Source organism: Peromyscus eremicus, chromosome 2 (genome assembly GCF_949786415.1).
Source record: "Peromyscus eremicus chromosome 2, PerEre_H2_v1, whole genome shotgun sequence".
Taxonomy (NCBI): domain Eukaryota; kingdom Metazoa; phylum Chordata; class Mammalia; order Rodentia; family Cricetidae; genus Peromyscus; species Peromyscus eremicus.
In genome coordinates, this window is record NC_081417.1 from 152,651,933 (window position 1) to 152,668,025 (window position 16,093).

The following is a 16,093-nucleotide window of genomic DNA, read 5'->3' on the forward strand; positions in this document are numbered from 1 at the left end:
TTATTTTTATTTTATATGCATTGGCATTTTGCCTGCATGTATGTCTGTGTGAGGGTGTCAGATCTTGGCGTTACAGGCAGCTGTGAGCTGGAAGAGCAGTCAGTGCTCTTAGCCACTGAGCCATCTCTCCAGCCCTGTTTGTGTTTTTGAAACAAGGACTCACTATGTAGCCCTGGCTGACCTGGAACTCACTATGTAGACCAGGCTGCCTCAGTCTCCAGGTGCTGAGATTAAAGGCGTGACCACCGCTTGATCTTCTTCCTCCCTCCTTCCCTCCCGTCCTTCCTCCCTCTTTCCTTTCTTTTCTGTACTCTTTTCTTTACCCCACTTTAGAACTGTTGATTCACAGACTGGGGGTGGAGGTGGGAACTAGGTCATGAAGGAAATGACAGGTGTGGCTTTTCTGAGGACAAAATCCCCATGGACAGGAATGTCCCCTGGGAATAGGACATGGTGGAGGGGGTGAAAGTAGGTATGGAATCTAAGTGAAGTGGGCCTATAAAACTTGGGGAGCACTAAGGGTATGGTATGGATATGGCAGGCAAGGTATCCATTGGTCATGGACTGTGTGTAGTATTTGGGGTGCAGGGCACTCAGTACTCAGGGTTGTGAATAGCTATATGGATTGGGGTACAGACCACGGGGTGGTTTGAGGTGTTGGGGTACCCTGCACTTATGTTGAGGCGACAGTCATCTGATTGAGTGGAAGGGCTGGAGTGCCCAGTGGTCAGTCTGGAGCTGCCCCTTGAAGAGGATGAGCTTTGTGAGGCTGGCTCTGCTGAGTTGAGGGGTGGGGGTGGGGAGGACACAGACCAAGTAGGTAGCGTGAAGCTTGGTCCTTAGGAGACACAGATCACCCTGTGACCATTGTCTGGACAGACACAATAATTGCAGGGACAGAGCACTCAAGGGGCTCCTTGATCACCGTGGTGTACAAGGACCACTAAAAGAGGCCTGTTTGAGCCCAGAAGCCCTCCCTCTCTCTCTGCACACCCTTAAAGGAGAAGAGGGGTGACCAGTAGCTCTAGACATCAGTTTTATTTTTCTCAGAAGCTCTTGGTTGGCAACAGACAACCCCAGAAGGCACAAGTGTCCTCCCTGGTGACGGTACACATTGAAGTCTTCATTTACTCTCAGCTCCTTCAGGATGGAGAGAAGTGAGCATGGGGCTCTCTTCTTGACTGAGCAGAGATGCCCTATTGTGCCAAGAAACTGAGCTGTGCAGCAGCTGAGGGACTGGGTGCCAGGCTGCTGCCCTGAGGCTGTCATCCCTGTACCCCCCTCACCACCTACCCCCCCTGCTGCCACCCCCTCCAGGCAGCAGACCCCAAGGCTTCAGACCCCAAAGCTGCCTTCCCCCTCCCGCTGCTGCTCCCCCCCCACTGCCACTCCTCAGGCCCCCCTCCACTGCCACCCCCAGGCTGTGCGCGCACACACACACACACACACACACACACACACACACGCACACACGCACACTGACTCACTTGGGGGTGGGTGGATTGGTCAGGGTTGAAATTGCTTTCTTCAACTAACAGAGAAATAAAAAGTAGGGAGGAGGAATGGTTAGAGGAGGTGAAGACCTGTCCCCTCAGGGGCTTAGGCTTGGTGGCTCCCCTTACGGAAGATTTAGAGCAGGGTCTTGTCCCATGCATAGATAGGATCAATGAACCCAGAGAGTGGCAGCCCTTGTTTGGGGTCCCAGGCCCAGTGGCCACTCTCATCAGGAAAGTGGGTTACATCAGAGTCCTTAAACTTCGGCAGGAAGGAATTTGGTAATCCCACATCCTCAGCTTTGCCCGCCCTCAAGACCCTAGTACCTCCACCCAGGTCACAGAGCCCACAGCTCTGCCCCGTGACGTCACGAACAGCAGCTGAAGGTTCAGCAGCTCAAAGAGGTTGTGTGTCTGGAGGGGGATTGAGAGGAAGGGCTGACATCCCTCTGCCCACAGACCCTTCTCCATGCCTGGGGAGCAGACGGCGATGTGCAATCTGACCACTAGGGGTAGCCAGAGTCCACGTGAGGCGCTGGGCGAAGCCTCCGATGGAAGGACCCTGATGGTCTACCATTAACCAGCCTCCCCCATCAGGCCTCCACCCCCACTCTCTAGTTTTACCTCATGCAGGGAGGTCTCTGGGGACAGTTTCAGTGTCACTGGTTGTGTGGGGCAGCCACTAGCCAAGATATCCTGGAGACAGGGCTGGGAATAGGGGGCCTGGGCTCAGCCACCTTCTTCTAGATCCTCATCTCCCAACTCCTCCGCAGCCTGGCTCACCAGCCCCACCCTGTCCCCACACCTGGCAGGGGACCCACCTGTTGGCCTGGAGCCCAGGAAGCTGGTTCAGTCTGAAGGGCTTGCACCAAGTCGGTCCTTTTTACAATGGCCTCCAGCGTCTGAGACTCTAGGAAATGCAGAGGGAGGGATACATTATGGACATAGAAGTTGCATTTGCTGAGTACCTACTATGTGCCAAGAACTTGCAGGGTGCTCTCATGTCTGAGGAAACTTACATAAGCATGTGTGTGGTCTTTTAGAACGCTTATCACCCAATTTACGGAATAGGAAACTGAGGCCTTGGTGGGTTAATTGTTGCCCTAAACCATTCAGCTTCCAAAGGAACATGGCAGCGGAGGGCAGCTAGGCAAGGCTGCCAGCAGGCCAGCGGATATTCTGATACCCTCACCACCCATTTTAGGAGGGAGAAACTGAGGACATTAGCTTCTCAGCATTTGGGTGTCACAGCTGGGCTTTCTTCTCTGGTTTCTGTCCAGTTAAAAATCTGAGTCACATCAGCGGAAGAGTGAACCCCGAGGCTCACTATAATCTGAGATCCTACTGAGTTCTGGGGCTGAGCCAGCCCGACTAGCCTGGACACACGGTGGGAGTTTATAGGTGGGAGACACTTGGTAGGTGTTCTTCACTGAGGATCTGGCTTGATATTTTCTCTTCTCTCCAGTAAATAGAAACCCTGGGACTAGACACGGGCTGTAGCTCAGTAGCAGGGAGCTTGCTTAGCATTCACCCGGCCCTGGATTCAGTCCCTAGCACCGCAAACGCACTTGGCAACTAGATAACACAATAGAAATGCCCCTCCCTCATTTTATAAACTAGCTACTTCCTGGGTGGGCTGTGGGTATCCAGAGGTCTATTTCATTGGGAGTTCTATGACCCAAACCAATTCTAGGAGGTGAAGCCTCTTGGCAGGGCTATCCTTCTCCTCCTCCTCCTCCTCACTCTTATTTATTTATTTATTAATTATGTATACAGTGTTCTGTCTGCACATATGCCTGTGCGCCAGAAGAGGGCGCCAGATCTCATTACAGATGGTGGTGAGCCACCATGTGGTTGTTGGGAATTGAACTCAGGACCTCCGGAAGGGCAGTCAGTGCTGTTAACCTCTGAGCCACCTCTCTGGCCCAACTTTATTCCTCCTGATGAGGACATATAGATGGCAGTGGTTGTGCCTGTTGCTCACTGCTCAAGTGGCCTGTTGAAGGGCAAATGGGCACCGACTCCAACAGTGCTGCCCCTGCCAAGTGTGCACCCCATCTCATTTGCAGAGTGGGGACATTTTTGGATGGATAGGTGCCCTAGTGAGGTTAAGGTAGCTCCTCCCCGACCTGGGTTATCTTCTCCCCTTAGGTACTGTGCTTTGTGAACTAGAGAGGGTACTTGGGTTAGATCCCTCCCTAAGACTTAACACCATTCATCTGTCTTTAAAAGGATGAGCTTGCTGGGCAGTGGTGGCACACACCTTTAATCCGACCACTCAGGAGGCAGAGTCAGGCAGATCTCTGTGTGTTCAAGGCCAGCCTGGTCTACAGAGTGATATCCATGACAGGCACCAAAACTACACAAAGAAACCCTGAAACCCTGTCTCCAAAAAAAAAAAAAAAAAAAAAAAAAAAAAGCATGTGTCTTGTATAATATTAGAGGGACCAGCCTTAATATAATACATCCCAGGGCTCAGGAGAGAGAACTACTAACGGCGAGGACTATTTTCAGGAAATAGAATCTCAGCACACCGAGCTCTATAGTCCACTTGCTTTAATTCCTCTGGCATAACATCCTTTATGCCCAGCTTCAATTTTGTTCTCATGTCTAGATCCTTTCTTGGCTGATTTCTTTCTATATTTATCTACTGCTTCCTCTAAGTTCTATCTTAATTCTCTTGTCTTAACTCTGCCTCATCTAGGTCCTTTTCATCTTGTTCTTACCCAGCTAGGACTTCCCCATCTGACTCTTCCTCATCTTGTTCTTCCCCATCTGACTCTTCCTCATCTTCCATCTCGTTCCTCTAGTCCTCTCTTCTAGCCCTTCAATCTAGTTCTTCCCCATCTCAGTTTGTTCCTCTCAAGTTCTTACCCGTCTAGTTCTTCCATTCTCTTTTCTCTTCTCTGTCTTTCCGTGCCCTGGAAGTCCTGGTATATAAAGCCAGGCTTCCAGGGTCAAACGGAGGGGTGATAAGAATCACATAGGGCCGGGCAGTGGTGGCGCACGCCTTTAATCCCAGCACTCGGGAGGCAGAGCCAGGCGGATCTCTGTGAGTTCGAGGCCAGCCTGGACTACCAAGTGAGTTCCAGGAAAGGCGCAAAGCTACACAAAGAAACCCTGTCTCGAAAAACCAAAAAAAAAAAAAAAAAAAAAAGAATCACATAGGGAGCCAATAACCGTTAATTATCATTTGCAACCCCAAAGGGAAGTGACCAATGGGGAAATGAATTAACTAAAGGCTAAATTCGGGTAATATCTAAGAAGAGGAAATCTTATGTGCTCAACTATAGTCTTAAACGTGATTAGCAGAAAATGTTAAGAATCTGTAAGTTGCTAGGTCAATGGGAGAAAATAAAACTGTCTTCTTTTTTCCTGTGGCTCCTATCTGTCCAAGCTATCTGCCATTTTTCTGCAGGGTGGGGGAAAGTGCGCTCAGTTGCTAGGCAACCTGTGTACAGCTAGATGCCTCTGGTGATAGTTAAAGGGAGATCTGGAACCAGAGGTAAGGTTTGGGAAAGGAGGAAGTAAAGCTTAATTGGCATATCTGCCAGGCCTTCTCAAATGGGTAGCCTGGATGCTTAAGTCTGTTCTTAGAAAGTACGGAGGTATCTCTGATAAGGTACTTTCCTCCATCTGGGGATGGACCTGGCCGGATGCTGCCAATGATGATAATTACAGGGAGACTTGAACTGGGGTTCTGGCTGAGCATAGCTGTCAGCACAGAAGGTTATCTAAATATTCCTAGAAGTGGTTAGGTAAGGGAGTTAGCAGTCTATAAAGTTAGTAAGGCTGTAAGAAAGGAGGGTCCGAGCTGAATTGTGTAAAGCTATTACTTAACGTCCACCTGACCTAGGTGGTGTCTCCTTGTGGAATTTACCTTAAATCATGAGACTTGCATGTGGACTGTTATTACTGCTAGTCCTTGAAAGTGGCCAAGAGAGATATCTGATTCCAGAGAAAGCCTTTCCTGAGGCTGTTCTCCAAATACTTGGAATATGTATGTCCAGAGAGTGATCAGTCCACACTGTTAGCCCTTCTTAGGGAAAAGTCAATTGGGAAAACTATGAAGGCACACATGATTTTCATAACAGAATACAGCTGATATATAACAAGCCAAGTAACACCAAAAACTCCTTGGGATTTGGCTTCCTCTGGAGGAATTCCCTGATTCCTCCAGGTAGTGACTTTTCCATAACCAGCTGAGTTCTTATAATATATTCCTGCGGCCCACAGCAGATATGCTCATCTTGGTAACTGGAATCAGAATCGGGTGGTGGTGGGGGGCATTTAGGGATGCAGGGAGGAAGCTTCTGGAAGACCCTAGCAGTAGCCCTGTTGTCAATATTAGCACACAAGGCTTGGTTCCCAGAATCCAAAGAACCAGTCCCAGGCTGCCTTACAAGCATCCCTTATCTTTAGTTTAAATACATCACCCCTCCTTTCTCCAGGAGAAGTGGTTTTTAGGTCTATTTTCTCCACGAAGAAATGAAACTCAGAGAAATTAAGGGACTAGCTCCAGGTCACAAAGCTATCCAATTGCAGAGCTTGGGTTAAGGAGCAGATCTGACGCCATGCTTACCCTTGTTGCCCTGGGGCCTTAGAGGAAAGTGGAGGGAAACCCAACACCTCCTGCCAGGCAGCCACATTCTCCTCATAGCTGCTACATACCTGTAGTCTCCACCAGGGGGTACTGGGGCACATTTGTGGAGATCACAACCTTGACCACCTCCTCCAGGGGCATGTCTTTGGCCAGTGTGGTGAGGGTACAGTTCATGAAGTGATTCACAGTCACCGGGTGGGAGCTGTGAGCAGAAGCAGGCACCTGTCAGGCCCTGGAATGGGGAGATACCGGCCCCTAGGACAAGGCAGGGTTATCCCAAGGCACCTTGCTGGGAGAAGACCCATGTTTCTCAAGGATGGGTTTGGAGGGACCCATACATTCTAGATCATGGTTCTCAACTGTCCTAACGCTGCCACCCTTTAATACAGTTCCTCAGGGTGTGGTGAACCCCAACCATAAAACTGTTTTTGTTGCTACTTCATAACTAATTTTGCTACTGTTATGAATTGTAAGTCTCCCTGTTTCCCCCATGGTCTTAGGTGACCCCTGTAAAAGGGTCATTTGACCCAAAGGGGTTGTGACCCACAGGTTGAGAACCACTGCTCTGGAAGCTATGAGAACCACACATATCTTTGTGTTTTGTTTTGTTTTGTTTTTGAAACAGGGTTCCTCTGTGTAACAGCTCTGGCTGCCTTGGGACTCTCTTTGTAGACCAGGCTGGCCTCAAACTCACAGAGATCCACCTGCCTCTCTGCCTCCCGAGTGCTGGGATTAAAGGCATGGGCCACCACTGCCCAGCTAGAACCACATGTATTTTAAAGGCTGGGAAATTGAGACTTGTTTAGAGCTGGACCTTGGATTCAGTGACTCTTGAAGTCTTTGAGATATGCCACTTTGAGGACCGAAGATGCTAGGGTACAATCTGGTCAAGGAAGGACCTCGGAGCCTGTTTGCATGCCAATCACCCGGAAAGGCCATCAGAGCAGGGGAGGGGAAGAGAAGGGCCTTCCCCGTCTGGTGCTCATACCCTATCAGCTCTGCCTGCTAGAGACCCAGGTCCTCACCCAGCACATGGGGCTCTGGGGATGTCGAGGACCAGGGGGCAGTCATATACCAGCCCTACACCCCTATAGTTCAAAGTCAGCTGTGCTGGTGTTGTCCAGGGGTCCCTCCACCCCCAGACCACCCTGTATCATCACTTCATCAGCCAGCCTGAGGCTCACCCAATTTTGCGGCCACGAATCCACGGCAGGTATGGCAGTTTCTTGACAATGATGGTGCCATCGTAAAAAGAGGGCTGGTAGCTCTGAGTGATGGCATTGGCCACCAGCACTGCCATCAGCACGGGCAGAGCATGAACAATCTGGCCAGTCAGCTCAAAGGCCAACAGCGCTGTGGAGATGGTGTGGGTCACCGCCCCCGAGAAGGCAGCCGCACCTGCAGGATAGAACCATGGTGGGTGACTCAGGCCAGGAGCCAGGCTCACCCAGAGGGCAAGGTGGGCACAGCGTGACCGTGGTCAGGCTCAGCAGTGCGTAAAGAGCACGTACTGGCAACTGTTGGGAGTACCTGGTCATGGCAGGATACTGGGAAAGGGATTCAGAGCAGGTGGAGGATGGGAAAAAAAAGAGAAAGCTGGAAGGCTTGGGGGATGGGATGGCTCAGGGAGTGGGCAGGCCTACTGAGGAGCGTGGACACACTGGATAGTTCAGCGACATGCACTTCTCCTGTGGCAGTCCAACCCACGAAGTCTGCCCACCTGCTGGTCCCAAGTCCACTCACCTGCCAGAGCATAGGCCCCAGGCATGATGGGATTGACCTCACCTCCAGCCACGATGCCCTCTGGGAAGGCAACAGACAGGGTCTCTCCCAAGAGGCGCCCGATGGCAGCTCCTGCCACAGACTCAGGGTGAAGGAAACAACCACGCTGACCTGACCCCCCGAGGCTCTCAAACCCTGCCTCATCCCCAGTACCACCTTGGGAGGGAGATGGTATGGGGAAGCCATGGCCCTAATGCCCCTGATCCCTCTCAGACCTTTGGAACTCCAATCTTACCGTAGATAAATATGGGCAAGAAGTACCCAGCGGGGATGGGGATGGTGGTCGCCAGAATCAGCATCCAGAACTGCAGGGAGGTTGTACCCACATGGCAGGAGTTAGAAGCAAACAGTAGGGCATGGACGAGGGAGGGGTGGGAGGTTCCTAGAGAAAAGGTGCCCAGAATCTGGCACTAGAGATGACACCAACCAGGGGAAGGAACCAAGCCTCAGTAAAGCACCCACTGTGTGCAAACCACACACCAGCTTTGTTCCTCTCTTCTCTCTCAGGCTGTCCTTTATGAAAGGGCAGCTATTCCATACCAAAGAATAATGGGGATCAGGGTCTGTGTGTCAGGCTCTTGCCACTGAGCCTGACCACTTCAGTCTGGTTCCTGGAATCCACATGGTTGCTATGGAATAATCCTTCTGTACACTGTGTATATTATGCTGTGATTGGTTTAATAAACTGACTGGCCAATAGCTGGACAGGATAAGGTTAGGTGGGAAAACCAGACTAAGGACACTGGGAAGAAGGATGGAGTCAGAGGAGTCGCCAGCCAGACACAGAGAGGAAACAGGAGTGTCGAGATGAGAGGTAACACCACGTGGCAGAATGTAGATGAATAGAAATGGGTTAATTTAAGTTCTAAGAGCTAGTTAATAAGCCTGAGCTATCGGCCAAGCCTTTATAATTAATATTAAGTCTCCATGTTGGTTATTTGGGAACTGGTGGGCAGGGAAAAAAGTCCACCTACACATGGTGGGAGGAAAAAACTGACTTCTATAAGTTGTCCTCTGATCTCCACATTACAGTATGGCATGCTGGCACATACTGGAATGCACACACTCATGCACATGCACACACATGCATTCTTGTAAAGAATAAGAGAACTAGTTGCCGTGGATCATGGCTGTCACCCAGTACCTGGGAGGCTGAGGAAGGAGGAACATAAGTTACAAGCCTGGGCTACACAGTGAGACTGTACCCCTCAAATGGAGGAGGAGACTGCACCCCTCAAATGAAGGAAGAGGAAGAAGAGGGGAGGAATTGCGGCTGGGAGGGTTTCTGAGGCACACAGTGGGTCAGGGTCACATCAGGGAACTGGTAGGAGGCAGGGTTCTAGGCACCAGCTCAGGAAGCCCCTCGCACTCAGGACTTGCCATGGCTCTGCCCATACAAGGGGCCCACCTTCATGACCAGGAAGAAGACTAGTGTCCCAAAGACAGTGAACTGTGGGTGGCACCATTCCAGCCACAGGTTCTGGGGATCTGGCTCCGCTGGCCAGGGTGGGGACGAGTTTTTGGTCATTAACGCCCACGAGTTGTTGTCAAACAGTGTCTCCAAATGCTCTTCCATGGACAGCTGGGACAGAGACAGTGGCAGGTTAGCTTGTCCCCATCTGTCCTGCTGCCTGCCCCTCTGAGCCTCAACTACTTACTCTACCCTTTCCCAGCTAGGGACCCTGAGGACGGCTCTGCCATTGCTGAGCTACACCTCGTCCTCTGAAAAATCACCCGTAGGAATCTCCCTTAGAGAGTTGTGGGGGATGAATGAGATGATGTACACAGAGGAGATGCCAAATGGGGCTCACCACCCACCACCAAGCTTAGCACCCCTTACCCGGGAAGCCATGAAGCGGCCCACACCAGGCGGATAGGTGATGGAGGCCAGGATCAGGGCGGCCAGAGCTGAGTACAAGGGCTTGCTGTAGGGGGACAAGAGTTTCATTTCGTCTCCTCTCCTTCCTCACAGCCTTGGGGTTCACACTGAAGAAAGGACTACAGAGGAGAAAGCATAGAAACTTCCAGATGTCCCCCGCTCCAAGAAGAAAGAGATGGACTGAGACCAGGGGACCTGGTGTGAGATGGGGAGAGGCTGGAGGAGAGTTTGGGACAGAAAGGGACTGGGATACAGGAGTAGCAAGCCAGGATGAGAATTGGCCTTCCTGGCCAGGGGCATAAGGAATGCTAAAGGCAGGTATGCATGCTTGAGGTTGAGAGAGGAGAGACAGGGGTCAGGGAGGGGGTTGTGAACTCAGAGATCAGAGAGACTCAGTGAGGGGCTTCATTTTCATGTAAGTGGGGCAATGGCTATAAGACTTGACAGGGGGCCACAAGTGAGGTGTGAGCGAGGAGGAGCTTTGGAAAGAAGGGTTCAGTGAAGGGGGTGGGTCTTTATGGGAGGTTGGAAGTGGGCCACTCCCTGAGGGGCCCAGCCTACCTGGTGGCTAGCAGTTTGGAGGTGAACCCATTGGCCTTGAGGAAGAATAAGAAAGTTCGCTGGCAGAAGTTGTACCCGCAGCTCAGAATGCCACAGATGGCCCTGGAAGTGGAGATGAGGGTGAACTACCTTAGCCTGAGTATGGCTTTCAGGGTTTGGGACCCCACTCACCCCAGGACCACAAAAAAGAAGATCTCTGGTAAATCAAAAGGTATGTCCACCGGAAAGCTGGTCTTGTAGATGGAGGTGATGGTCTCTGGAGAAGGAAGAACGTGGGGTTCAGATGCCAGTCTTCCCCACCCAAAGTCTCAGAATAACTCACACAAGGGTGGACATGGCATCAGACCTAACCCCCGAATTTCCCTGCAATTCTAGGCACCTGGCTAGTCTCCCAGCTGGACTCAACTCTTCCTGACCTTAGGACTCTCCACCCGCATCATCCATGGTTAACATAGGTCAGACCCTGTGTTCTCTTCCAAGGACAAGGAAGAGGAAGGAGGAGTAGAGGGAGGAAGAGGGAGCAGAAGCGGAAGGGTGGAGACGAGGTCCCTATATGGGGCTCACCCTGCTCACTGTTGAAGACCGCCAGGAGGCGGAACATGAAGGCCCCGCAGGTGGCAGCGAAGAAGCCCCTCCAGTAATCCCAGACGGAGAAGTGAGAGGACATGACCTCAATGCTGAACAGGACACCTAGGGGACACACAGCTCAGAAGGACCCCTATCCCCTGGCTGCAGGACACAGACTGTGGTGGGGGGGTGCGGGAGTTCTCACCGCTAAAGGGGGCTGCGAAGACTGTGGCCACACCCACTGCTGCTCCTGCGGCCAGCATTTCCATTTCCTTGGTCTTATTCTGGGAGGAAGAGTATCCTGGACTCTGCTCTCCACACCCCTTCCCCAAGGAGGCCCAACCCTGTGCTTCTCACCTCAGATTCCCTGATGACTTTGGTGCGCAGACGGCCCAGGTAAGCAGCGATCATCACACTCAGATGCACGAAGGGGCCCTGCAGGTTGAGGCAGGGCGGTCCTGTTGCTGGGGAAGCTGGACTCTACGTCCCCCCCCTCCCTATTCCCCCTCTCCTCTTCCTCCTCTCCTCTTTTTCCCTCTCCCCTCACCCTTCTTTCCTCCTCCACCACCTCCTTCTCTTCCTTCTTCCTTCTTAGGGCTTAGGAAAGAGAGCACAAAATTGCCCAGCAATGGACTACCACCACATCCTTGTCCTTTTTTTTTTTGGTCACATTTGGGGGCCTGGATGTGATCCCCCAAGACTGGGCTCCCCAAAGCTAGGCTGGCTGTAGCGTGGAATATGGACGTCAGGGCAGGACAATAGGGTGGCAGATGGGCCCTCCGTGTCTGTACCAGTTTTCCCAGGAAGGAGGTACTGCCTGTTGCCAAGGTGCAGGAGAGGCCTGTCACCTTGGCCCCAAAGTTCTTGATGTCTAGGTAATCCTCCAAGATCACACCAGATAAGATGGTCTTCACCTCTGGGATTCCAGACCCTGGTTCAGATAGGTAGAGGACAGAGGGGAAAGGGTCTGCATTAGTTCTTTTAGCACCCTGTGAACACGGCACTCTTGGGTACTTTCCTATGAAGCCTCTCTTGTGAAGCTTCTTCTTCTGAACCGAAGCATTCCTTCCTAGAGCAGAGAGGGAGGCTGGTTAAGATTCAAGAAATAAGCTGGCTATGGTGGCTCATGCCTTTAATCCAGCAGTCAAGAAGCAGAGGCAGACAGATCGCCATGAGTTCAAGGTCAGCCTGGTATATGTATCAAGTTGCAGGCCATCTAGAAGTATATAATAAGAACCTGACTTTAATTTTTTTTTCTTTTTTAAGAAATAAACTCACGGGGCTAGAGAGATGGTTCTGAGGTTAAGAGCACCAACTGTTCTTTCAAAGGACCCGGGTTCAATTCCCAGCACCCATATGGCAGCTCACAACTGTCTGTGACTCCAGTTCCAGGAGACCTGAGACCCTCACACAGGCATACATGCAGGCAAAACACTAATGTTCATAAAATAAAAATAAAGCTGGGCGGTGGTGGTGCACACCTTTAATCCCAGCACTCAAGGGAGGCAGAGGCAGGCAGATCTCTGAATTCTAGGCCAGCCTAGTCTACAGAGTGAGATCCAGGACAGGCACCAAAGCTACACAGAGAAACCTTGTCTTGACAAAAACCAATCAATAAACAAACAAACAAATAAATAATTTTTTTTAAAAAAAGAAACTCACAAGGCACAGGAAACTCCTGAAATTTACAGGATTCAAAAAGCTCCTCCCCCAAGGTTGTATCAGCAGTAACAAATACAGGGGAGAGGCAATGTTCTGATAGTTGGTAGAACTGCCTACAATTCTCACTTTTCATTAGTTGCCACCCATGCTGGGGTGGGATTTTTAGTGATGAGAGGCCTTTGAATCCTCTAAGCTCCTGTAGCTCACCCCTTACACCCATATTCTGTAAGCCCAATAAACTCATGGCTTCCTTAATGTGAAGTTATTGCTTTGGTCTGTTGTTGGTTCTCTATATGGGATGAGCACACGTTTGTGTCTTCCCAGAAAAAGTCACAAAACAACCTCATACTCCCTATGAGTAAGATTCATAACAGTTGCCAGAAGAAGAAATTGGGGGTCAGATGTACCTTCAAGGTCCCCCTCATTCCCCACCCCCCACAGAGACTGTAGCTGGAGGCAGCTCCAGAGACTTAGGGGATCTGGTCATTGGCTATAGTCCTAAATGGGAACCAATTCTCCTTTTTGGCCCAGAGGAGCCCAGGGAAGTCAGACAGAACTGGTGATGTTCTGGGCCCTCTGTTGTCCCCTGTGGGACCTTGGATAAATGGCCTGGCTCTTCCAAGCCTGCTTCCTCAGCACTAACAATAGCATGTCACTGTTCCCTGTCCTCCGTCCTCAGAAGCCTTACAGGATGTGAAAACATTTGGACCCATGGGGACTGCAGGACAACGCAGCCTGGCCAGAGACCAGGTGACCATGACTCACCTCCAGAGGATGGAGTGATGCTCTGTGAGAAGCCGGAGGAGAAGGACAGGAGGGCCACAGGGTACACAGTCCAGGAGAGATACCGGAGCAGGTGGCCGTCCCCAATCTCTCTATACAGCCACTTGTGTGCTGGAGATGCCCAATTGTCAAGAAGTCACCTAGAGCCTCTACAGCCCTGGGGACAGACACTACAGTGCCCACTTACAGACCAGGGAAGGGCCCAAGAAGGCCACCCAATGAGAAGTAGAGGAGAAAACTCTGTCTGGGGTCAAGGGCCATTGAGCGAATAGCAAGGTGGGAGAAAAGGAACAGGGTGGCCAAGCTCAGATGAGGGAGACTCCACCCTCTCTGTGTAGATGAGATGACAGAGGCCCAGCAGGGTACAGAGCCTGCCCAGCAACACACAGCAAGTCAAAGAGCCAAGTAAAGTTCAATTCCAGGCCTGGCCACTCACAGCCCTGCCCCACTCCGATGCCCCTGGCTGTCCAGCTGGCATCCCAAGCCTAATGCAGGATTCCTATTGCCCCGAGGGGTGTGCATGCCATGCCAGGGAGGCCTCACCTCTGACCACACTCCTGACAGCGAAGTTCATGGCGTAGCTGATGAGAGCCATGAGCACCCCGAGGGCCATCAGGAAGTACCAGTCCTCACCCACACGGAACAGGCGCTTTTTCAGCCACTCCAGGCCCCCTGGGCAGGACACTGGGGTCACAGCTACTTCCCTGGGGGCTGCTCAGGCTCTGGGCAGGGAGGGCCAGGCAAAACAGGGTAGGAACCCTGGGGCCAAAGTCCAAATGATGAAGAGGGACTCTGCCTCACAGGAGGATCAAGCATGATTTGTGGCAAGTGTGTGCGGTGGCACTGTGAGCACCATGCCTGGACCCCTACAGAAGACCTTTGACCTTCCCCTCCAGCTCTTCCCACACTGGGAACTGGAGGAGTGGTTAAAGGCGGCCATGGGGATGGGAAAAGCCTGACATTGCAGCTCTGGTCAGTATTTGTGTAGGGTCTACATCCTAGAGAGCACTGTGAGGAGGGGTGTCCAGCTACATCCCTAGTCACCAGCTCCCGGCCCCACCTCGAAGCTCTCTGCCCTCTCTGGCTGTGGCCACCAGTGCCTGGGCCTGTACTCTGCCTCTTTCTGGGGTCCCTGCTCTCTCTGGCCTCGGGCTACAAAAATTCAAGGGGAAACATGCAGACCCTTCCTTTTGCCACTCAAGAGACTCTGCATGTCATCTGGAAGCAAACAGAAGCAGGGAGAATGATCTTGGGCCTAGGGTGGGTGCTGTTCTGTGCGGACACTGAGATAAAGAGGACCAGTTCTTACCCTGGATGCTTCTGCAGATGCGTGGACACGGACTCCACAGTTCTCGCAGAGTCACTGGCTTCCCCGAGGAGCCCTCTCGAAGCCCCACTAATTCCTCCATTGTTTTCTAACAACAAGTGGACAGTTGCTTGGTGAGCCGCTGTGCACCTGTGCCCCATTTCTAGCATAGTCCAATGTACTCTGCTTCTTAAATAAGAGGGAAAGCTGTGTGTATTGTGCGTGCACATGTCCCACGTGACCCATAGGGATTTTGCATGTATGTCTTGTCTGGAAGGTTCCATCTTATATGCAAGGTGGTCATTGTATAGTGTCCTTCCATGTCCAGAACCAATTCCCTGTTTTAACTCCCACTACTACCCCCAAGACACTCTAGGCTATTTCTACTACTCGAAGTGGTCATTTTGCCCAGGGGTAGCCTGTCCCTGTGGGGTCCCCATGGGCAGCTGTGATGTCCTATAGCCAGAAGACCCCCCAAGTCCTGAAGGAGATCCTTGAGGACAAATACCACAAGGTCCCACACCCCCCCTCCATGTTTGCACTAACCCTGGCAGATGCTGTCCAAGTCCGTGCCCCACTCAGCACCCAGCTGCCCCTCACCTGCCAGTGCGTCCTGCTGAAGCCCGGACGGGCCCTGGGACACAGCCTCTTTGTTTGTGGCACCGGTGCACCTGGACAGGTGTGCCCTCCACCAATCAACACCCTCTCCTCCCCTCCCGGGGTTAAGGAAGCCATTACGAATGTCCTTGAGAAACTGGTCAGAACTCACCAGGCTGACTGACCAGGAAGCTTCTGGGGAGTTGGGAGGGGCGGACTGTCTCAGCTAGAGAGCTAGGCAGAAGGAGCATGCTCTAATGCTATAGGACCCTGGGGCCTCCCGGGGTCTGAGCCTGGGAACAGAGACGCTGAACATGCAGGATAGTGAGGGTCCTCTACCGTAGCTGAGCCTCGGGGTCTGGACTCTCAGCTGGACACGGAAAAGGGGTTCAAAGTAGCAGAGGAGTGGGAGAGGAGAGGGGTGCTGCTGAAGACACATGGGTACAGAGCAGTGGGGTCACCATGGCTGGCCCCACAATGCTCCGAACTGTCCCAAATGACTGAGTTCTCCCCAAATCCAGGGAGACAGCCCATAACAGCATGACAGAACTGTGAAGTTTTTTTTCTGAGATCACAGAGGCCAGCTGGGGTGGTGGCACGTACCCACTACCACCACCTCGAAGACCCCAGAGGCTGAGGGTCAGAAGCAGGACTCCCACCATGGTTTGCCTACCCCTAAGCATGCACACTGTTCTGTGGGCTCGCTTTGACAGCTCCATCTTGTTCAGGGGAGGAGACGAAGGCCAGAGTGGTGAACTGGGAGGGTTGGAGACCACAGACAAGTAAATGAACAAGCTTTTCATCTAGTTCCTGAATCTCAGAAAACTGCCCCTCAATGCCCAGCTCCCTTGAGCTGTGGC

General features: G+C 52.0%; 1 protein-coding gene across 1 annotated transcript; it reads right to left on the reverse strand.

Annotated features, from left to right (window-relative positions):
• Window positions 1-1,483: 1,483 nt before the first annotated feature.
• LOC131904257 (chloride channel protein ClC-Kb) lies at window positions 1,484-15,289 on the reverse strand. Its single transcript, XM_059255323.1, has 20 exons — window positions 15,237-15,289; window positions 14,640-14,745; window positions 13,874-14,002; window positions 13,313-13,441; window positions 11,677-11,816; window positions 11,243-11,320; window positions 11,091-11,169; window positions 10,883-11,008; window positions 10,490-10,574; window positions 10,319-10,420; window positions 9,719-9,803; window positions 9,287-9,460; window positions 8,114-8,183; window positions 7,840-7,950; window positions 7,281-7,494; window positions 6,165-6,298; window positions 2,315-2,403; window positions 2,118-2,201; window positions 1,821-1,907; window positions 1,484-1,531 (listed from the first exon to the last, which is right to left on the reverse strand). The coding sequence occupies exons 2-20, from the start codon at window positions 14,737-14,739 to the stop codon at window positions 1,484-1,486; spliced, it is 2,064 nt and encodes a 687-aa protein (XP_059111306.1). The 5' UTR covers window positions 14,740-14,745; window positions 15,237-15,289.
• Between the last annotated feature and the right edge of the window lie 804 nt (window positions 15,290-16,093).

Excerpts from the sequence above, each read along its gene's own strand:
- LOC131904257 (XM_059255323.1), bottom strand. The coding sequence starts at position 14,739 with ATGGAGGAATTAGTGGGGCTTCGAGAGGGCTCCTCGGGGAAGCCAGTG. Across the intron at positions 9,804-10,318 it reads TCCAAACTGCTAGCCACCAG|CAAGCCCTTGTACTCAGCTC; the intron begins GTAGGCTGGGCC and ends GTCCCCCTACAG. Across the intron at positions 8,184-9,286 it reads TCTTCTTCCTGGTCATGAAG|TTCTGGATGCTGATTCTGGC; the intron begins GTGGGCCCCTTG and ends ACCTCCCTGCAG.